Source organism: Silurus meridionalis, chromosome 25 (genome assembly GCF_014805685.1).
Source record: "Silurus meridionalis isolate SWU-2019-XX chromosome 25, ASM1480568v1, whole genome shotgun sequence".
Taxonomy (NCBI): domain Eukaryota; kingdom Metazoa; phylum Chordata; class Actinopteri; order Siluriformes; family Siluridae; genus Silurus; species Silurus meridionalis.
In genome coordinates, this window is record NC_060908.1 from 9,657,058 (window position 1) to 9,679,400 (window position 22,343).

General features: G+C 39.0%; 2 protein-coding genes across 2 annotated transcripts in view; one reads left to right on the forward strand and one right to left on the reverse strand.

Moving 5' to 3' along the window:
• The window catches only part of ndor1 (NADPH dependent diflavin oxidoreductase 1), a 28,633-nt gene extending 17,737 nt beyond the window's left edge, over positions 1 to 10,896 (reverse strand). The window contains exons 1-4 of the mRNA XM_046838750.1: positions 10,761 to 10,896; positions 4,052 to 4,205; positions 3,791 to 3,868; positions 1,716 to 1,813 (exon numbers count right to left, since the gene is read on the reverse strand). Of these exons, the coding sequence (XP_046694706.1) occupies positions 1,716 to 1,813; positions 3,791 to 3,868; positions 4,052 to 4,186 (311 nt within the window). The 5' untranslated portion in view covers positions 4,187 to 4,205; positions 10,761 to 10,896. The remainder of the gene's footprint in view (positions 1 to 1,715; positions 1,814 to 3,790; positions 3,869 to 4,051; positions 4,206 to 10,760) is intronic.
• Positions 10,897 to 11,189: 293 nt separating this feature from the next.
• The window catches only part of gpr107 (G protein-coupled receptor 107), a 29,016-nt gene continuing 17,862 nt past the window's right edge, over positions 11,190 to 22,343 (forward strand). The window contains exons 1-14 of the mRNA XM_046838752.1: positions 11,190 to 11,325; positions 11,638 to 11,760; positions 13,279 to 13,329; positions 13,408 to 13,496; positions 14,409 to 14,518; positions 14,725 to 14,756; positions 14,834 to 14,890; positions 15,299 to 15,424; positions 16,887 to 17,020; positions 17,164 to 17,239; positions 17,540 to 17,613; positions 17,714 to 17,831; positions 21,093 to 21,223; positions 21,521 to 21,564. Coding sequence (XP_046694708.1) covers positions 11,227 to 11,325; positions 11,638 to 11,760; positions 13,279 to 13,329; positions 13,408 to 13,496; positions 14,409 to 14,518; positions 14,725 to 14,756; positions 14,834 to 14,890; positions 15,299 to 15,424; positions 16,887 to 17,020; positions 17,164 to 17,239; positions 17,540 to 17,613; positions 17,714 to 17,831; positions 21,093 to 21,223; positions 21,521 to 21,564 — 1,264 coding nt within the window. The 5' untranslated portion in view covers positions 11,190 to 11,226. The remainder of the gene's footprint in view (positions 11,326 to 11,637; positions 11,761 to 13,278; positions 13,330 to 13,407; positions 13,497 to 14,408; positions 14,519 to 14,724; positions 14,757 to 14,833; positions 14,891 to 15,298; positions 15,425 to 16,886; positions 17,021 to 17,163; positions 17,240 to 17,539; positions 17,614 to 17,713; positions 17,832 to 21,092; positions 21,224 to 21,520; positions 21,565 to 22,343) is intronic.

Genomic DNA, 22,343 nt, shown 5'->3' on the forward strand with positions numbered 1-22,343 from the left:
GCTGCACGGCTTCGGGAGAAAAAACTTCCACCGGTGGTGATTTTTAAACGCACGACGATGCCAAAAGAAAAACTTCCGATAGAAATAGTTGTGAAAGGAAGGAGGAAGACAGTGAACAATGACTCTGTTGGTAGTCTACTGTTTAGATACAAGCCGTTGTAACGCGTTGAGTCTGGGTTAAGGGATAGCTCGCTAACTCCAGTTGCAACAGAAATCATATAAGTACAGACAGGTTTCCAAAACTCATGCTTTTTTATTTTTCTTGGCAACAGTGTTACGGGTTAGTCAAAGAAACTTAGAAATAAGCATCAGAAAATAATAAGGACATATTCCTCGGTCTTGCACACATGCAGTAATACCGGAAAAATACGGCGGCGGACTATTCCCAAAATGGCGCTCTGCTCTTAAAGGAGCCACAACATATTTCACCCGTTACACCATGTAACAGACACTGTCTTTCGTTAAAGCCTGTGTAAAGTTCATTAGTTTCAGTTATTAGACACTGCAGGCTTATAGACAGGTGGGGCTTATTTATGTTTAAAATAAAAATCTTTGTAAAATGCAGCAGGTGCGGCTTATATTTGGATGCGCTTAATAGTCCGGAAATTACGGTGTGTGTGTATATATTATTTTTATATTATATATATATATATATATATATATATATATATATATATATATATATATATATATACACACACACACACACACACACACACACACACACACACACACACACACAGTTAAAATGCTGGAGTGTCTCACTTCAAATAAGTGTTGAGTTTAATAGTAATGTATTAGCTTGCCTTTCACTGATCACTGCCTTGCAAGTATTCACCTGCCTTAAACATTTTCCTATGTATAGTGTAACAACCAGGAACTACAATTCATTTAATTGGAATTTCTAGTAGGGCTGAAACAATTCCTTAAGTTTTTTTTTCCTCTCAATTCCGACTTTATTTCACACAATTCCAATTTATTTTTTAGCCAATCGGGCAGTCAGCCACTCTGTAGTGCCAGAAAGCTTGACATATTGAAAATAAAATAAGTTACAATCAATAGCAGATGCTGGTAACCATTGTTTTTGGATGTTTACGAAATAAAGTCAGAATTGCAAGAAAAAGTCCAAAGTTAGGGATTTCCCTTTTTTAAATATATAAATTAATATGAAATTAAATGCCAATTAAATGCAGTTTTCACAGATATTCTTGTGTGCAATTTGTAATGTAATTTTTTCTGAAAAAGAAAACAAATTGCTTGTTTATTTTAAGAGACCTATTTTCTTTCGTATATTTAGTAATATATTTTGCTATTTAATGAAGAAAAGGTACATCTCAACCAATTATTTAATTAATCGTTGGAATAATCTGTAAAATACATGATTACTAAAATAATCGATAGCTACAGCCCTAATGTCTAGCATTCCATACTTTTAAAGGTTGAGAAACAAAACAGAAACAGACATGCAGCTTTAGCTGAAATTATATCTTCTAGTCTATCAATTTTGCACATATGGATCTGAAATTTTGCTTAGGCAGAAATATCAGACTGAGCAGAGTTTACTGTTAAACAGCAATAATACTGTAAGCCTTGAAATACAATAAAAGAAAAATCATCCAGGTTGTAATATTCTAAAGAGAAGAAAACATGATGCATAATTCTTATGTAAAGAACTGTACTTCAAACTGTGAGGTAAATTGTATAAGTAGTCTCACTTAGGATATGAAGAGTCACCAAGGCCAAGCACTGCACAGTCCAGACGACACAGGGACCCCAAGGGTAATGACTTCCTAAACAAAAACCTCCAAAAGTTCTGCAAGATAAAAACAGCTTTACCCTGCAGCTATGATTTTCAACACCTTCTAAATTGATATATCAGACATGGAGAAGGTTATCTCTACCCTGTGTTCCAATACTGTTTAGAAAACATCCTCCCCAACTTTTACTTTGACAGTGTGCAACATTGTTTTAATTAAAAGCATCAATATCAGTCATACAACACCTTTCAAAACCTAAACATAATAAAAAATGTAAGGCAATAGTTGTTCTCTAAATAAAAAAAATAACACTTTTTAGATTTAGACTTAGATTTAGCACCAATTCCAAAAAGGTTGTGTTGAATGTTATTAAAAAACAAAAACAATGATTTGCATATCTCATAAATCCATATTTTATTTACAATAGAACAGATAAAATATTTTACACAGAGAAAATGGACTGAGACGAAGTTAAAAACATTTCTGTGGACTGATGAATAGAAGTTTGACATTCTTCTAGAAACCATGGATGCTGCATTTTCTGTACTAAAGAGACAAGGACAATCTGGCATGTTATCAGCATTTATTAAAAAGCCTGCATCTCTGATGGTTTGGGTTGCATTAGTGCCTATGAAAAGGCAAGCTTGCACATTAGGAAAGGCAATGTTAGTGCTGAAAATTATATACAGGTTTTGGAGCAACATATGCTTCTTTCCAGACGATATCTTTTTCCGAGAACCCCTTGCGAGACAATGGTAAACTGCATACTGCATCTTTTACAACAGAATGGGTTTGTAAGTTTCAGGAAATTAGTCTGTTTGCAGTCTAGACATTTTACCAACTGAAAACATTTGCAGCTATCAGACTATATTATATCCTGTATTAGACATAAATAGAACAACATTCCTCTCTCAAAAAATCCATCAACTGGCCTCCTCAGTTGCCAGATTCAATTCAATTCAAACTTTATTTATATAGCACCTAACAACTACCAGGTAGAACCTAGGTGCTGAACAAAGTGCAAAATGCAATGTGCTTATTATAGTAATAACATTAAATTAATGTAAATGTAATAAAATATAGCAATATCATAAAAGTAAATAGTAGGAACTAAAACAGGAGAAAATGAAATAAGTATTAAAACACAACAAATTAATATAACGTTCTGAGCACAACCTCTACTACAAAATGAAAGCTTTGGTGAATAAATGTGTCTTTAGTTTAGCTTTTGAAGGTAGAGAATTCCCTTTCAGAGGTAAACATGATTAGAGGACCTAAAAGTTTTTATTTGGACAGCACACATGAATATTAAAATCCCCACAGATAAGCAATTTATCATATTTTATAGTTACACTAGATAGTAAATCAGCATACTCCTGAATAGATCAGAGAAATATTTAGGCGGCTGGTAAACAAGAGCAAGAAGCACAGTCCCAGAATCATTCATTACAGAACCTAAGTGCTCAAAGCTCACATTTATCAAAAGTTATAGATGTACATGGATATTGTTAAAAGAAGAGTGGACGGTAGAGGTGGTAAACATGGCCCTGTCCCAACTTGTTTGAGACGTGTTGCAGACTTCAAACTTAATATTACCTTATATTTTCCTTAATATGGTACATTTCCTTAGTTTAAACTTGATTTGTTTTCTGTGTTTTTTTAATGTTCTATTTCAATATGGGTTTATGAATTTGTTAATTATTGCAGTATGCTTTTTTTACATTTTACACAGCATCCCAATCCATTTAAATAAAACAAAATTTTTTTTTTAATAAAAATCCATTTAAATAAGTAAATTCCTCAAGTAAAAGACAAATTCATTATTTATTATTGTTGTCAATAACTTGTTTATTGGAACTTGCTGAATATTTTGTTTATGTTTATACAGTTTTCTCTGCCATTTTCACTCTTTTAAAATTTAAATTGCGCCAAAATGTAATGCATTCTGGATAACCTCTGACATGACAGGTATATCCCTACCTGAGGTGTGTTAAAAGGCAACATAACCATTATTTATACACACACTTTCCTACCTTCATGTTGTCTGGAGGATCACCTTGCCCTGTGGTGGAGCAAACAAACACCACAAGGGCCTCCGATATCAGATTCGCCTGATAAAGACAATGATGAAAATCTTCTATAATTTACACAGTTTCAGCAAGAGCATGTTAAAGTGAACCAATGACAATTCACAAGATTTACACTGCAATATTCAAAACACAATACTGTTATTCATTCATACAAGCATTCATTAAATTTCATTCAATTCATGTTTTATTAACATATATGCTGACCACATTGTATGTGTCGAGAGCCTGCACTCGGACTCCGATCCGCCTCCTTTGTGCTTGGCGACTGATTCTTTCAGCCGTGTCTTGGGCTGTTCCCGTCTGACTCCCATACAGAATCAACAAAGTGTGTTTCGACATCCTGTCACACCACAGAAGCCTATGATTAGGAAAAAGAGAATCAATGAGAAAAGCTAAGGAGAGAAGAGAAATGCACCAACACCACATTATTGCGCACTTCAGAATGCACATGAAGTTTGTTAACAAAAACACCACCATAGATTCAACCACTGAGGTTAAATAAAAAAAATAAAAAAAACATACTGATACATTAACAACTCTGATATTAATGAGAGTACATGTTTAAATTTTTTATTAATCGTTTCTGAGAATTAATCAGATTATTGCTTATTTTAGCAGAGACGTGAGAGCAAACAGAGATCTGTTCAAACACTGTAAGTGACTTTTTACCTGAGGAAAAAGTACCGTAATTTCCGGACTATTAAACGCACCCAAATATAAGCCGCACCCACTGGATTTTACAAAGACTTTTATTTTGAACATAAATATGCCGCACCTGTCTATAAGCCGCAGGTGTCTACGTTAAAACGAATTAACTTTACACAGGCTTTAATGAAAGACAGTGTCTGTTACACGGCTTGTATCTAAACAGTAGCCTACCAAGAAAGTCATTGTTCACTGTCGTACTCCTTCCTTTCACAACAATTTCTCTCGGGAGTTTATCTTTTAGCATAGTCGTGCGTTTAAAAATCACCATCGGTGAAGCTTTTCTCCCGATGCCGTGCAGCTCAGAACACAGGTGAAGTGTGTTTTTTCATGCCCGGTTGTTTTCAGCGTGACGAATGATTCACATTTCCTGTAGACAGTCCGAGTGAGCGGCAGGTCAAACGTCAGAGGAACCTCATCCATATTTATGATGTGGTGCAGCCCGATTCAGTGGGAGCGCATCTGATTTAATATAAAGAATTTCATTGGTTCACCTGAACCCGTTCGGCAACTTTATTGGTCTAATGTTATGGGGCTCAGTTTTTTGGCTTGAAGCTTGTGAAACCGGGAAAAACCCAGGAAAAATCCATATATTAGCCACTTCATTGTTTAAGCCGCGGGGCTCAAAGCGTGTGAAAAAAAGTAGTACATAAATCCATATCAAATTAGATGCAAATGTATTCAGCATGCATACAGCACTAACTTTTGAAATTGAAATAGGATATTCATTTGCCCTCTTTAGAGTTTTTTTTTTTTTTAAGTACTCTAACCTTAGTTCTGGCTAAGAAACAGATACAACTTTTTCCAGTTCTGAAAAACATGCAGTTCATACAGTTAATTTACCAAGCTATTCTCCTGAAAGTACCCAATGCCATTAGTGAATGTTATTGCTATGAAGAGGTGCACTTGGTCTGCAACAATGTTTATATATTCAGTATGTGTCAAATTAACATCTACATCAGGGGTGGCCAACCCGCGGCTCGCGAGCCGCATGCGGCTCTTTGGCCGGTTTCATGCGGCTCTTACGTTCATATCGAAGTTTGTGTGTGTTTGATTTTTAATGTGCGTGTTCGCTTTGCTTACGTTCAATACGGTATTTTTAAGACTTAAATGAGCTTGCCCCTACTGGGAAACTTTGCGGTATATCAGACCTTGGCATGAGGCCAATCATAAATTACGGGGATGCACCGAGAATTTTCTGAAATACCTAAATCACAGAAACAACATGGCAGAAACACAATTGTAATGACGCAATAAAAAAGCGCAGCAGCACACGGTTATCTGGATAAGAGCCAACATGTCTGTGGTGTGCGATTTGCAAAACATGCAATGCTGAAATTTCAAGAGGGAGTGTATCTGCAAAGAGTTTCTCCAAGTCGGGTTTAATTTATCACCTGAAATCCAAACATCCCGATTGCCATTCTAAATATGAGAAGAACGCGGCGCAGAAAAGTAAAGTCAATCCGAGCATGCGCACTCCGTCTGTAGAGGACGTTTTTGAAAAGGCAGGAAAGTTTTCCAGTGATGGTGCCGAGGCAAAAGGCATAACACAAAAAATTATATATTTCATTGACTTTTGAATTGAATTTTCATTTTGGTGCATCCCTAAAATATTATCGTTGGTGTGGCCCTCTGACACAATTCAGGTTCCTCATGTGGCCCCTTGTAAAAATTAATTGCCCACCCCTGCGGTATATTCATCTCACGCGCATTTGACGAAAATACCGTATTGAACTCAAGCGAAGTGAACACGCACATAAAAAAACACAAAGTCTGTGTTTTCTACCCTGAAACACGTGAAATCAAAGCAGCGATCTGTTCTGACTGACACACGTGAAAGAATTGCTTCGAGTGGCAACAACGGAATACGAGACAGATTTGAAGGGGATTGTTCAAGGCAAGGAATGCCAAAAGTCCCACTAAGTAACATGCATAGTAAAAGAAAAACACTATTGTAAATTATTATATATTTTTTGGTGGATTTGGTTAAACAGAGTTTGTGTGTGTGAGGCAGTGCAGTGTTCATTGTTGAAAATGACTGTCCTGTGGTCTTAGAACTGTAGGAGTCAATTTCTGTCATTATGTTGGTGTGTGACATTTACAATAAATCTGGCTGAGCAGAGGTGTGTGTGTGTGTGTGTGTGTGTGTGTGTGTGTGTGTGTGTGTGTGTGTGTGTGTGTAAGAGGAAGGGATGGGTGATGTTCATGTGTGCCCATGTGTATGATGTGGCTCTTTGCGGTAACACAGTCAAAAATGTGGCTCTCGGTCTCTGACTGGTTGGCCACCCCTGCTCTACATGAAAGCCAGGACCCAAGGTTTCCAGATTTAAAGTTGACCAGAGCATCACATACCTCCACCTACATTCCCTTTTCTCATAGTAAATCCTGGAACCATCTCTTCCACAGGTAAATGGAAAAAAAAAATAATTTAACTTAATCAAATGACTCTGGGGCATCTCTGGTTCACCAGTTGTCCTTCCTTGGACCACTTTTAGTAGTTTCTGACCCCTGCATACTGGGGAAACCTTGTAAGACCTGCCATTTTGAAGATGCTCTGACCCACTTGTATAACATAATTTGGTCCTTGTAAGAGTCTTCTTCTTCTTCTTCTTTCGGCTGCTCCCATTAGGGGTCGCCACAGCGGATCATCCGTCTCCATACCACCCTGTCCTCTACATCTGCCTCTTTCACACCAACTACCTGCATGTCTTCCCTCACCACATCCATGAACCTCCTCCTTGGCCTTCCTCTTTTCCTCCTACCTGGTGGCTCCATCTTCAGCATTCTTCTACCAATATAATTCATGTCCCTTCTCTGCACATGTCCAAACCATCTCAATCTCGCCTCCCTCACCTTGTCACCAAAACATGCTACATGTGCTGTCCCTCTAATAAACTCATTTCTAATCTTGTCCATCCTCGTCACTCCCAACGAAAACCTTAACATCTTCAGCTCTGCTACCTCCAGCTCCACCTCCTGTCTTTTACTCAATGCCACTGTCTCTAATCCATACAACATCGCAGGTCTCACCACAGTCCTATAAACTTTCCCTTTCATTCTTGCAGATACCCTTCTATCATAAATCACTTCTGCCACTTTTTTCCACCCACTCCACCCTGCCTGCACTCTTTTCTTTACTTCTCTAACACACTCTCCATTACTTTGCACTGTTGACCCCAGGTACCTGAACCTCCACCTTCTCCACCTCTTCTCCCTGCAACCGCATCACCCACTGCCCTCCCTCTCATTCACACACATGTACTCTGTCTTACTCCTACTGACTTTCATTCCCCTTCTCTCCAGCGCATATCTCCACCTCTCCAGGCTCTTCTCAACCTGCTCTCTACTCTCACCACAAATCACAATATCATCTGCAAACATCATGGTCCAGGGAGACTCCTGTCTGACCTCGTCCGTCAACCTGTCCATCACCACTGCAAACAGGAAAGGGCTCAGGGCCGATCCTTGATGCAGTCCAACCTTCACCCTGAACCAGTCTGTCGTACCTACTGCACACTTCACTGCCGTCACACTGTCCTCATACATGTCCTGCACCACCCTCACATACTTCTCTGACACACCTGACTTCCTCATACAATACCACAACTCCTCTCTTGGCACTCTGTCGTACGCTTTCTCTAAATCCACAAATACACAATGCAATGCCTTCTGTCCTTCTCTATACTTCTCCATCAACATCCTCAAAGCAAATAAGGCATTTGTGGTGCTCTTCCTCGGCATGAAACCATACTGTTGCTCACAGATGGTCACCTCTTCTCTCAGCCTGGCTTCCACTACTCTTTCCTATAACTTCATGGTGTGACTGAAAAACTTAATTCCCCTGTAGTTACTGCAGGTCTGCACATCTCCCTTATGCTTAAAGATCGGTACCAGCACACTCCTTCTCCATTCCTCAGGCATCCTTCCTGTTAAACAATCTGGTTAAAAACTCCACTGCCATCTCTCCTAAACATCTCCACGCTTCTACCGGTATGTCATCTGGTCCAACCGACTTTCCATTCTTCATCCTCTTAATCGCTGCTCTCACTTCCTCCTTACTAATCCTATCTACATCCTGCTTCACCAACTCCACATCATCCAACCTTCTCTCTCTGTGATTTTCCTCATTCATCAGCAGCTCAAAATACTCCCTCCACCTTCTCAACACACTCTCCTCACTAGTCAACACATTTCCTCTCCATCCTTTATTGCTCTAACTTGCAGTACATCCTTCCCAGCTCGGTCCCTCTGCCTGGCCAATCGGTATAAATCCTTTTCTCCTTCCTTAGTGTCCAACCTCTTATACAGCTCCTCGTATGCCTTTTCCTTGGCTTTCGCCACATCCCTTTTACCTTCTGCCGCATCTCCTTGTACTCCTGCCTACTTTTCTCATCACTCTGTCGATCCCACTTCTGTTTTGCCAACCTCTTTCCCTAATGCTCTCCTGCACTTCCTCATTCCACCACCACGTCTCCTTGTCTTGCTTTCTATTTCCAGATGTCACACCAAGTACTTTTCTAGCTGCCTCCTCATCACTCCTGCAGTAGTTGCCCAATCATCCGGCACCTCTTCACCACCACCAAGACCCTGTCTGACCTCTTCCCTGAACCTCACACTACACTCTTCCTCCTTCAGTTTCCACCATCTTATTCTTCTTTCAATCCTTACTTTCCTCCTCTTCTTCTTCGCCTCCAAAACCATCCTACAGACCACCATCCGATGCTGTCTAGCTACACTGTCCTCGCCAACACCTTACAGTCTCCAATCTCCTTCAGGTTGCATCTCCTGCATAGCACATAGTCCACCTGTGTGCACCTTCCTCCACTCTTATACGCCACCCTATGATCCTCCTTCTTCTTAAAATACGTGTTCACCACTGCCATTTCCATCCTTTTAGCAAAATCTACCACCATCTGCCCTTCCACATTCCTCTCCTTAAAACCATACCTACCCATCACCTCCTCATCACCTCTGTTCCTTCACCTACATGCCCATTAAAGTCTGCCCCAATCACCAATCATTCTTTCCTAGGTACACCATCTACCACTTCATCTAATTCACTCCAGAATCTTTCCTTTTCCTCCATCTCACAGCCAACTTGTGGAGCATAGGCACTGATGACATTTATCATCATCCTTCAACTTCCACCTTCACGATCATCACCCTATCAGAAACTCTCTTCACCTCCACTACACTCTTACTGTACTCTTCCTTCAGAATCACCCCTACACCATTTCTCTTCCCATCCACACCATGATAAAACAGTTTAAACCCACCTCCAATGTTCCTGGCCTTACTCCCTTTCCACTTGGTCTCCTGAACACACAACATATCTACCTTTCTCCTCTCCATCATATCAGCTACCTCTCTCCCTTTACCCGTCATAGTACCAACATTTAAAGTACCAACCCGAACCTCTACTCTCCTACACTGCTCCTTTTCCTGCCGTCTCTGTAGACGTCTTCCTCCTCTCCTTCTCCTTCTTCGGCCAACAGTAGCCCAATTTCCACCGGTACCCTGTCGGCTAACGATACCTGTGGCGGTCGTTGTTAACCCGGGCCTCGACCTATCCGGTATGAAATTCTCATTTGTGATCAGCATATTTGATTTGGCATATGTTTTACGCTGGATGCCCTTCCTAACGCAACCCTCCCCATTTACCCGGCTTGGGACCGGCACTTAGAGTGCACTGGCTTGTGCCCCCCTAATGGCTGGGTTGGGTCCTTGTAAGAGTCTACACTTGACTATTTTACTGCATTCAACACATCATCTTCATTCACTGGGGTTTTTCTGTGGTTTATATCCCACTGCTGGAGAGGTGCCATTTTAATGTTCTTCACTTCACCTGGCAGTGGAGTTATTGACAGTAAGAGTTTTCACTTTTATTTTACTTACAGACCAAAGCTTTGTCAACTTCAGATAATTTTCTGAATAGATGGCAGGTATATCTTGTACACACACACACACACACACACACACACACACACACACACACACACACACACACACAGAGAGAGAGAGAGAGAGAGAGAGAGAGACAGACAGACAGACAGACACAATGTTACAGTAAAATTGGAGGAAGTGGACGTGTGTGTGAGCACGTTCTTTCCGCCTAGTGATCTGATCTGCAGGCTGGTGTACTTTTGTAAAATAAAAGTTATTTATATAATTATTTGAATAATGTAGAGATATAGAAACAGAAGCTTACCTTGTCTAACACAGATCTATGGTTCAGCAGTTTTCCATTAAACGGAACATAATCAACTGCTTAAACACGATCCTACCGCCGCTGCCCACACTCACCGGCACTGCGGCACACTTCAATTCCCCACCCGCTTTTGAACAAACCCCGCCTTCTGTGCCATGATTGGCTGAGAGTACATTTTCATATTGAATTATTTATTAAATAGGCATATGTGCGTAAATGTTTTTTTGCTTATTTTTAAAATGCATGTCAACGTTTTGCAATCACTGCTTATATTTATTTTATAATTGCTATAATAATTTATGAAAACACATATACTGTTTATATTAAAAAAAATAAGTACTGGCAATCAGACACAGGAGGTGGGGTTTGTGGGAAAACAGGTGGGAATGAAAACACATTTGCAATGCAGGACTGTTTGACCCGGAAGAGATTATACGCTGTTGGCAGCTGAGGTATTATTTTAAAAATGGCGACTGACAAAGGTTATATGTTTATATGTGTTATCTTGATCCTTACGTTACTTTCAACGCCAAGTCAATCACGTCTCCATCACCTGGAGCTTAAGGTATGTTTGTGAATATGAATGATGGTTTGTGTGAGGAGGAGAGAGATGTTTAAGTTTCTGAAGCTCAGCAGTCCTGCACTTACACATTGATGTGGGGATTATATGGGGATTAATGTGTGAAAGAAGTGAGAGATGTTGTATATGTAGCAGTGCTGCTGAGCTTGTGTGTGCTTGAGATCCTGAAAGTCAGGGTTCAGCTGCTCAGTGTTGGTTGAGGTGCTGCTGGTTGGTCAGTGAGTGGTGCTGAAGTGAATGATGATGTACAAAGGTGACTGCTGGCATTAATATTGCAACAATTTTGTCTTTGTTCAGGATGATGTGCGTCAGAGGGTTCACCTCAACACGTTCGGTTTCTATAAAGACGGCTACATGAGTGTGAAAATGAACAGCCTGAGTGTGAGTGGAGCACCAGTCGACAACATCGACAGCTCCACAGTGAGTGACTGATTTAAAGCTCTCATCGGCCATTTATTATTATTTATTTGGTGAAGATCATGGCTCAAACAGGCTTACAGCAATAAGACCTCTGATAAGACCACTTAAATATAGTTAAGTTGTTATGAATGATTATATGAAAGCAAATACAATATATGTTGTAATTGTTCAGTGATCGAAGGAAATCATCCCACCTGAAAGTTAAAACCTTTACTGCATTGCCTGTTTGACTGCTCACTTGACTGAACAGGTTTAATTCACAGCCCTGAGTTGTGTACATGTGGCTGTAATTGAAGAAATGGAAAGCATTTTGCTTTCTGTTTAAGGAAACATCCTTTACATGTTCATTGTTTTTCTCATTTTTGCTGAATTCATTGTTGAACCCTTAGTCATTAAGCATTTCTGAATTATTACAAAAAATGTGTTAAATCTGTTTTGCAAAACTGTTGCAGATAAGCACAACACTTTCACTGGTATTCAGGTTTGTTTCAGTGCTGTGCATCACTGGTCAACTAATTAAGCTGTTATCAGGTATTTCAAGGTAATTTGTAATTGCAGTTTGTAAAGAGTAAGTGTAATGGTTAAAATCATGGCTGTCAAAGAGTTAATTACATATCACATTTAAAAGTTGATTATAAGCTAAGCTAGTACACAACCCAAACATCAGAAAGGCTTGCTGTTCAGGTTGCATACTTCATTTTGTGCAAAACAACCTGCGGACTCGAGGCTATCGATCGATTATCATGTAAATATTTACATCAAGTCCTGCATAAAAGTCACATTTATACCGTAGTCACTTGTGCTCTGTAACGTTATGCTGAAAACCAGCTCTGTTTGCAATTTTCATAAGAAAACATTTAGCCTACGTAAAACCTGAATGGATATGAAAAGGTTCATGCCTTAATTTTATTTATTTATTTTTTTATAATTGATTTCTGAGTTTGATTAAACTTAAATGAACATCATTCTAAATGATTGTGGAAAGAACAAACAGAATGGTATGAAAAAGCAAGGCTGATTTCCCTCTAGCCAACAGTGTACAGTGTGGAGTCATGTAGTGACAGTCAATTCATTTAACTAATCAAACAGAGACATCCCTTTGAGCCGATATTTTCCCCCCAGAGATGTCTGTTTTTCCACAAAAATGCCTTCAGAGATTAAACTTCATTGTGAGCACACACTGACCAATTAAAGCATTGAAAAATTGCAAAAGAAATGACAGATGACAGAACTGTAAGTGTTTGGGTGAAAGACGGCAGCAATGCAGAAGTGTTTTTTTTGGACATAATTTATAGCATGTCATCACTGATACTGATGAAATAATGTTTGCTAATAGTCTTGTGGTTGAGCTACTGATGGATATTAAATATTAGTTCTATTAGCTCCAATTTAATATCACAAATAGTCATCAGTGGGGGAGCTTCACCAGACCATAGCATACAGCAACTAATTGTTGCTGTGTTAAATGTTTATCAGAGGCATTTATATAGTCTGTTTGTTCTTGCACCTTTGTCACAGATTGGCTTTAGTTTGGACCGCACAAGCAGTAATGGCTTCTCTACTTATCTGGTAAGGAAGAGTCTTCTCTCTCATCGCATCTATGTGATCAGTTAACTGGAAACTGATGTTCGGTTGTGTTGTGTGCAGGATGATGGCTTAGACTACTGCGTGTTAAAAAAGGTTCCCAGCAGTGATTTTGCGGTGGTTCTTCTTCTGTTGGACTTCAAAAACAACCTGTAAGTTCAACTCCAAAATCAGCTTTATAGAGTAGTGTGGTAAGATTTCATGCTACATATGATCTCTTTACATAATTTAGTCAAAGCATTTTTGATGGCTAATGCTTTCTCCTTTAGCCTTTAGTTTTTTTCCTTCTAAAGTTTTTGACACACTGGTATATAGCGTTTGACACACCTGTATATCGACTGAAGGACAGCTTAAACAATAGCTTCTCTAAATACTCCTTAGCACCTAAGTGTCAAGTGAGTAGGTGTCTGAGTCAGGCAGGTCATGTGAGCAAACAATTGTATATAAGAATTTATTTGAATCAGCATTTTGTGGCCAACATTATGTAGAAACCTGACCATCACACCCATAGGTAGCTCTTCCCTAAACTGTTCCACAAAGTTGGAAGCACAGAAATGTATAGCACTAAGATATCCTTCCTCTCAAACTAAGAAGCATTTTTCAGCAAGAAGTCTCCTGTGCACAAAATAAGGTTTGCAAAGCCATTTTATGATAGGGTTGGATGAGAAAAACCTGCTTACATCCCTGACCTATACCCGACTGAACCCCTTTGGGGTGAATTGAAACACTGACCTCCAACTGCCTGACCCAACATCAGTGCCTAATGCTCTGTTGGTTGAACGAGCACAAATCCCCACATCCACACCCCAAAATCTAGTGAAAAGCTTCCCCTAAATGAAAATTATAACAACAACAATGAAGGAGAACAAAATCTGTGATGGGATGTTTAACAAGCACATTAATGTGATGTTTAAATATATAAAATATTGTGTACTTGACACCTGTAACAGATCACTGATGTTTGAAATATGAGTAGCAGTGTGTAACTTGCGCCTTTTCAGCTTTAGAAATATTTGGTAAATATATTTGTTTATTGTTATTGATCATACTTTTTTGCATATCAGAGTGAGGATGAAGACATCTGCAGAAGAGGGAATGTTTCCTCACATCATTTCTCTGGTGCCAGACACAGCAGCAAGCAAACAGAAGTCACAAGAGAAACCTCAGTCTGTTGGTACATCTGCAACTTCTGACCATCTTTTATTTATTACATTTTATTACAGTTTACACAAACATTTCTACAAAACATTTTCTTAGCAGTTGAGCTCTGAAATCTAGTGGCGTATTCTAGAGAAGAGAGTCCATTGAAGAATGTGACATTGTTTAGTTATCACCTTGCCTTTATTTTAAATTGCTTTGTGCTGTCTGTGTCATTTCCAGCTGAGTCTAAATCCAAGCGGGAAATAACTGAGGTAGGAATATTCATTTGGGTGTGATGTGTTTCAGCTGCTTTTGACCTGGGATACTGATTAAATTTTGTTTCTTACAGAATAAATCTGATGTCTCATATTCCCTGCAAAGCAAAGGCAATAAGTACTCTTTTCAGGTGGGTCCTTAAGTCATTCTAAAGTAATGCTGCATTTAGTTAAATTCAGATGTAAAAAAAAAAAATGTCTACCCTCCCATTCTGCTTTTGTGATATTTTAGTCTAATAGGTTCAGCACAAATCTAAAATAAATGTATTGAAATCTTTTTATAGCCTTTTCTAACATTTGAAATGACTGATAAATGTTCCTTCTTTCTGGATTTATTTGATTAAATTCTACAGACAGACAGACAGACATACAGACAGACGTGCACACGCACGCACGCCGCACGCACGCACGCACGCACGCACAGACACACACACACACACACAAAAGAGGGTTTTGCCAAAAAAACATCTAACTCAGCAGAAAGCTCTAGCTTTGGCTGTTGGAGTAATTGATCCGAACTCTTGGCTTCTGCTTTTCAGTTTTACTTCAATGTAACGACAGAGGAGCAGCAAGGCCTCTACAACTTCTACTTCCACAACTGCTTCTCCTCCACTTCTGCCAACCAGGATGTGTCTTTACCAAACACACTAACTTTCAGCATTGATGTGAGCAAAACATTTCAATTGAGTCCTTAACTTCTTTAGGGTTTTTGTTATTTGTTAGATTTTCATTTTATAACTATAATGTCAGACAGTCTTCAGATGTTGGTCGTGCCCGTGACTATACAAAGGTTATATAGGATGAAGGTATATTATACAGTATTCACACAACACTGAAAAAAGTAATACCAGTAAATGTCAGTATGTTCTAATCAATACACATACCATATGTCCTGAAACGTAGCAAACCTGGATAAACAAATTATTGGAGTGAATGAATCATAGCTGCACACATTGACTCCACAGTGATGTGTTATACACAGAGCACACTTTCCACAACTTGTACAATCCACTATGATTCTCTTATATGTTGTTCTCAGCAGATGAACCAAAACATTGGCATGAGTACTTATTCAACCAGACGTTAATGTCCCTGGGTTTTTTAACTTTGAGAGTACACAGTGCTCTCTTGGTATCTAATATTAAGTGTGATTGAATAAGTAACTCAAAAAGCAGACCAGACGTCATAAATAAACAGCTGCTATTATAATGGAACTATTTTAGTAATGAAAGAATGTAATAAATTAACATAATATATTGTTCCTTAGAATAATGATCTCAATTCTAAACCAGGCATGTCTGTGTCGTAAAGAATAGATAGATAGATAGATAGATAGATAGATAGATAGATAGATAGATAGATAGATAGATAGATAGATAGATAGATAGATAGATAGATAGATAGATAGATAGATAGATACATACTAGTATTTACAGAATACCTCAACAAACAACTTATTTACCTGCTGGCATTCAGTATTGCACATGTCCCCTGCTAAAAGCTTTCTTTGAAATATGTTAAAGGTTGAAGGATATTTAAATGTTTCCCTAACCGAATAATGTGAAAACTTTTATCTCGAATGCCAAAGAAATAAACTGTAGTTTAAGGATATTTTCACATTTCGCCAATCTTTGGGTTTAAAAATAATAATTGCAGCCTTGTTGATAGTAGGAATGCAAGTATATGGCCAATGTTCTTGGAATGACCCAATAAAGGTTCTGATCTACCAGTAAACAAGTTTTTAACCAAATTAAACCAAAATTAATACAATATATCAAATATATTCTGCTGTTTGGACAAAATATTTATAAAGGCTTTATAATCTCTTTATTATACATTTAATGCATTCTTAATTAATATTTCTTTATTTTTATCTGAGTCTAACTTTTTGATTTGATTTGGATTTGAACCAATGAACTGTGGATCAGGAGTCCAAAATACTAACCAGTGAGCTACCACTTCCCCCTGAACCATATCAAAGTTTGAATGCAGCTTTCACACTCAACTCAACTGGGAAAATGTCATTAACATTGTTTGCTTCTAAAAATAAAATGACTTAATATAAGTAGTCCTCTTTTAACACTCAAGTGCTTTTGATGGCAAACTGTATAATTGCAATGATTTCAGATTAACATAGAGGAGAAGAATCCAGACAGCTTCCTGTCTGCTGGAGAGATCCCTCTTCCCAAACTCTACATCTGCATGTCTGTGTTCTTCCTTTTTATCGGGACACTTTGGGTCCACGTTCTTCGCACACGCAGGTACATGCAGTTACTGTTGCAAAAAAAGAAAAAAAAAAAAAAAAAAAGAGTACCACAGATGATTTAAAACCTGTTTTAACCTTGACATAAGTTAATGCCCTGTCTTGCATTGTGTTTTTGTCTTTTTTTCATTTTATTTACAGAGCCGATGTATACAAAATCCACTGGCTCATGGCAGCTCTTCCATTTACCAAGTCTCTCTCACTTATTTTCCATGCTGTGAGCATACAATTATGAGTATTTTTTTTATCACTATTTTGATTTAATTACCATGTTCTGTCATTAATCCAGTTTTTTACAACCCCAATTTTATAAACAAAAAAAAAAAGCTCAGATGCTGTATAAAATGTATGGGGAAGGAAAAAAAAGAGAGAGAAGGAATGTAATGATTTGAAAACCTAATTAATCATTGTTAGCCAAGTTTAACCTGTGTGGAAAAGGAGCAGCAGTGAACTAGAACTTTATCGTTGCATATCTAACAGCGTTTATATTGGTAATGGAACATGCACTGCTTTGCAGATTGATTACTACTACATCTCCAACCAAGGCTTTCCTATTGAAGGCTGGGCTGTGGTGTACTACATCACACACCTGTGAGTGATTTTGAAGTCTATAACTGAAGCAATGTGTTTTTCCATGTTAAAAACAATAACTGTAAACATAGATTGTGGTTTTAAACTGTTTTCTCTGCAGGCTGAAGGGGGCACTGCTGTTCATCACAATAGCTTTGATAGGGACTGGCTGGGCCTTCGTCAAACACATCCTCTCTGACAAGGACAAAAAGATCTTCATGATTGTCATCCCCCTACAGGTACAAATACAATTTTGTACGGATTTTTTAAATTGCATTATTAAAAGTAAGACACAGACAAACTCAAATGATCCATTTACTCACGATCCAATTAAGGCCTTTGACTATCTTAAAGCCCTTTACATTTTTGTTTGACATAGACAGGTTGATCTATAACACCATAAAAAGAATACTTTCCAAACACACCATCACCACATTTCAAACAGGAAAGGTCTCAGAGTTGATTCTTGATATCATCCCACCTCTACCTTGAACCTGTCTGTCATTCATACTGTACACCTCACTGCTGTCACACTGTCCTCATACATGTCCTGCCAATTCTTAAAAATTTGGTTCCAGCACACTCCACTGCAATTCTCAGGCATCACCTACCTTCCAAAATCTTCCAGTCTTGTTAAAAACTCCACTGCCATCTCTCCTAAACATCTCCATGCTTCTACTGGTATGTCATCTGGGCCAACCTTTTCCACGTTTCATCCTCTTAATAGCTGCTCTCACTGCATCCGTGCTAATCCTTTGCACTTCCTGCTTCATCATTTTCACATCATTCAACCTTCTTTCTCTCTCTCTCGCTCTCTCTCGCTCTTGCTCTCATTTTCCTTGTTCATCAGCTGCTCAAAATACTCCCTTCATTTTCTCTACAACTCTCCTCACTAGTCAAGACATTTCCATCTGCATCCTTTATTGCTCTAACTTGCAGCACATCCTTCCCAGCTTGCTCCCAATCAGTACACATCATTTTCTCCTTCCTTTGTGTCCAACTTCTCATACAACTCTTCATCTGCTTTTTCCTGAGCTTTAGCCACATCCATCTTCACCTGTTGCCGCATCTCCTTGTACTCCTGCCTTCTTTTTTCATCACTCTGTACACCCCAATTCTGTTTTACCAACCTCTTTTTCCTTATGCTCTCCTGCACTTCCTCATTTGTCCACCACATCTCTTTGTATTCATTTCTATTTCCAGATGTCACACCAAGTACCTTCCTAAATGTCTCCCTTATCACTTCTGCAGTAGTTGCCCAATCATCAACCTCACACTTCAGTCTTCCTTCATTAATTTCCACCATCTTGTTCTTTTTTTTTAGTCCTCACTCTCCTCCTTGCCTTCATCACCTCCAGCGCACTCCTACAGACCACCATCCGATGCTGTCTAGCTACACTGTCCCCTGCCAACACCTTACAGTCCCCAATCTCCTTCAATTTGCATCTTCTACATAGAACGTAGTCCACCTGTATGCAGCTTCCTCCACTCTTATACGTCACCCTATGATCCTCCTTCTTCTTAAAATACATATTCACCAATGCCATTTCCATCCTTTTCACAAAATTTACCACCATCTGCACTTTCACATTCTTCTCCTTAAGAAGGTTATGGGTAGGTATGGCCTTATTACCACTGTTCCCTTCACCATCATGCCCACTGAAGTCTGCCCAAATCACCAATCTTTCATTCCTAGGTACACCTTCCACCACTTCATCTAACTCATTCCAGAATATTTCCGCCTTCTCCATCTCACAACTCCATAAACCAAACCTCCACTCTCCTACACTTCTTCTTTCCCTGCTGGCTCTGTAGACGTCTTCCTCCTCTCCTTCCCCTCCTTTGGCCAACAGTAGCCCAATTTCCACTGGTACCTTGTTGGCTAACAATACCTGTGGTGGTTGTTGGCAAGCAGGATGCCCTTCTTAACGCAACCCTCTCCATTTGTCCGGGCTTGTGCAACTCTAATGGCTGGTTTAGCTTGGAGTGCTTTAATCAAGGATCTGAATACGATCATGCCATTTATAAAAGGCATTTTGTCATATTGTTAGAGCTTCCAGTAACATGTTTTAACCTGGTATATTGATTATGCTTAAATACCCCGCACCAGTCTATAAGCCGCAGGTGTCTACACTGAAACTAATGAACTTTGCACAGGCTTTAACGAAAGACAGTGTCTGTTACACGGCTTGTATCTAAACAGTAGCCTACCAAGAAAGTCATTGTTCACTGTCTTCTTCCTTCCTTTCACAACAATTTCTTTTGGCATCGTCGTGCGTTTAAAAATCACCATCAGTGAAGCGTTTCTTCCGATGCCATGCAGCTCAGAACACAGATGAAGTGCGTTTTTTTTTTCATGGCCGGTTGTTTTCAGCGTGACGAATGATTCGCATTTCCTGTAGACAGTCCTAGTGAGTGGCAGGTCAAAGGTCAGAGGAACATCATCCATATTTATGATGTCTTGTGGATATGATTCAGTGGGAGCACGTCTGCAACCGGGAAACCGGGAGCATGTCTGCAACCGGGAAAAACCCCAAAAAATCCATAAATTAGCTGCTATTGTTTTATTTATCATTGTTTAAGCAGGTTCAAAGCGTGGGGAAAAAAGTACAGCTTATAGTCCGGAAAGTACGGTATATATGTAAAGCATGCACAGGGACTTTGCATGTGCTCATTCCACATAAAGCTAATTTTTAAGAGTGTAAAGTCACATTTTTCAATGAGGCCTCTGTGTCAGCACTTTAGCAGTGTCATCAGTAGCAGCCAGAAATAAAGCTTTTTTCTTTATGCTTTTTTGGAGTAATGTCAGGTTGAAGGTTTTTACAGTTTCTCTGTAACTTGACAAGTTGTGTTATTATCTTCACTGTATGTAGCTGAAATGCGAGTATTCACTTGTATGGAGGTAATGTAAGTTTGACATCATTTAATTTAACTAAATATTGATGTAAAGTATATGTCTAATTAATTAAAAATGTAGACAAATTGCTCTGCTACATAAGGAATGAAACATTTTGGGACATCCTGCTGTAAAAAAAAATAAAATTCTGATCCCAATCATTGATTATGTTTGTATAACAACACACCCTGTCATGTTTCACTCTTTCTGGAAGCTTATTAGCCACAAAAGCAGGTTTTGTATACTTTTTGATTAGTCATATCTGTATTACATACAGAAGCTATTGTTAGACTATTGTTGTTATGGCTACATGTTGGTGGTTGTTATTTTACTCTGTTCTAACTAAAAGAAATGCATTCATTTTCATTCACTGTATCCTGTAAATAATTCTTGTTTTCTGTGTGTATTAGTACCATTGTTATATTTGTTAAATGGTGCTGTATTAAAAGGCACGTACAGACCACATGTATTTTGCTTATAAATTATTTAAATTTGTATTGTTCAATGACATGATATATAGAGCAGAATGTGATGTTCAGATACAAGAAAAGTAGTGTAATGTATGCTCAAAGCTGCAGTGATCTGAGGAGAGATTTGTTTCAAGGTCCTGGCAAATGTTGCATACATCATCATTGAGTCAACAGAGGAAGGCTCCAGTGAGTATGGATTATGGATGGAGATCCTGTTCCTTGTGGACCTGCTGTGCTGTGGAGCTATCCTCTTCCCTGTTGTCTGGTATGAGCTCCTGTTCTACTTTAGCATGCTCACTTTTGTACGTCGCTCTGGATAAGGGCGTCTGCTAAATGCGCAAATGCAATGCAAATGCTCACAAGCTGCCACATGTTTCAGAGAGCTTTGTTCTCTCACCTAGATCTATCATGGATTTGTTTAGGGCCTGCTGTATTTATTAGAATATTGATGCAAAGACTTATGAAGTATGAATGATTATAGTTTGCTTGAATGAAAGCTAAATATTCATAATTCTGTAAAGCTGAATGTTCTCGGTTTGACTGCTGTAGGTGTGTTTTGCAGGTCTATCAGGCACTTGCAAGAAGCATCAGCAACTGATGGGAAAGGTAAGCCAGGAATAATATTTTTGTTGAAATAATGCTTCATAAAGGGATGGTGTGCGAAATTTTCATGCTTTTTTGTTTTATTAATTAGTTTTGTGATTCGCCTGTGGGTACCAAACATCCATTTGTTCAGAAAGCACATAAGTTTAAGGTTTGACAAAAATGACTTTAATTTGGAGGTGAAATGTGTAATGGTTGTTTTTAGATCTATTGCAATCGTTTATTCTTCATTTCCAGTTCTTTACCCTGCATGAAGCATCACAAGATTCTCTGTACATTTTCATACACAGATGTCATACTGTAGCAACTTGCTCCCGCAAAGAGTGGAACACATGCACCAGGAGAGCGGTTTCAGTGGTTTTGTGGTGTTTTATTCACAGCAAACAGGAGTGTTTGAGAAAAGGGGGAAGTAAAGATGTGGAAAAGTGTGCTTTAGAGTCTGCTGGTTGTCGCCGGTTTAAGCTTGAAGGCGGGTTAGAGTGGCGCTGTCCCCGATCCAAGCTAATCGTTACCGCGTCAATGCCGAGGGTAGGTGAGAGCCCATCACAGGTGGGTGCTCTAGTGACTCAGTATGTAGGAAGCTCTAGCTGGCTGTGGGAGTGGGATACAAGCCGGGGTTGTCGCTGCTGTAGGTCTCTTCGCTGTAACTGCCATCGCTGCTTCCTATAAAGAAAGGCAGAGAGAAAACATAAATTTCTTTGGAGAAATTCTCCAAACTCGCTGTCTTCTGTAGCGCTGTCCATTCAGCACCTGCCTGGCAGTTGTGTTCGGAGCGCTTGTGA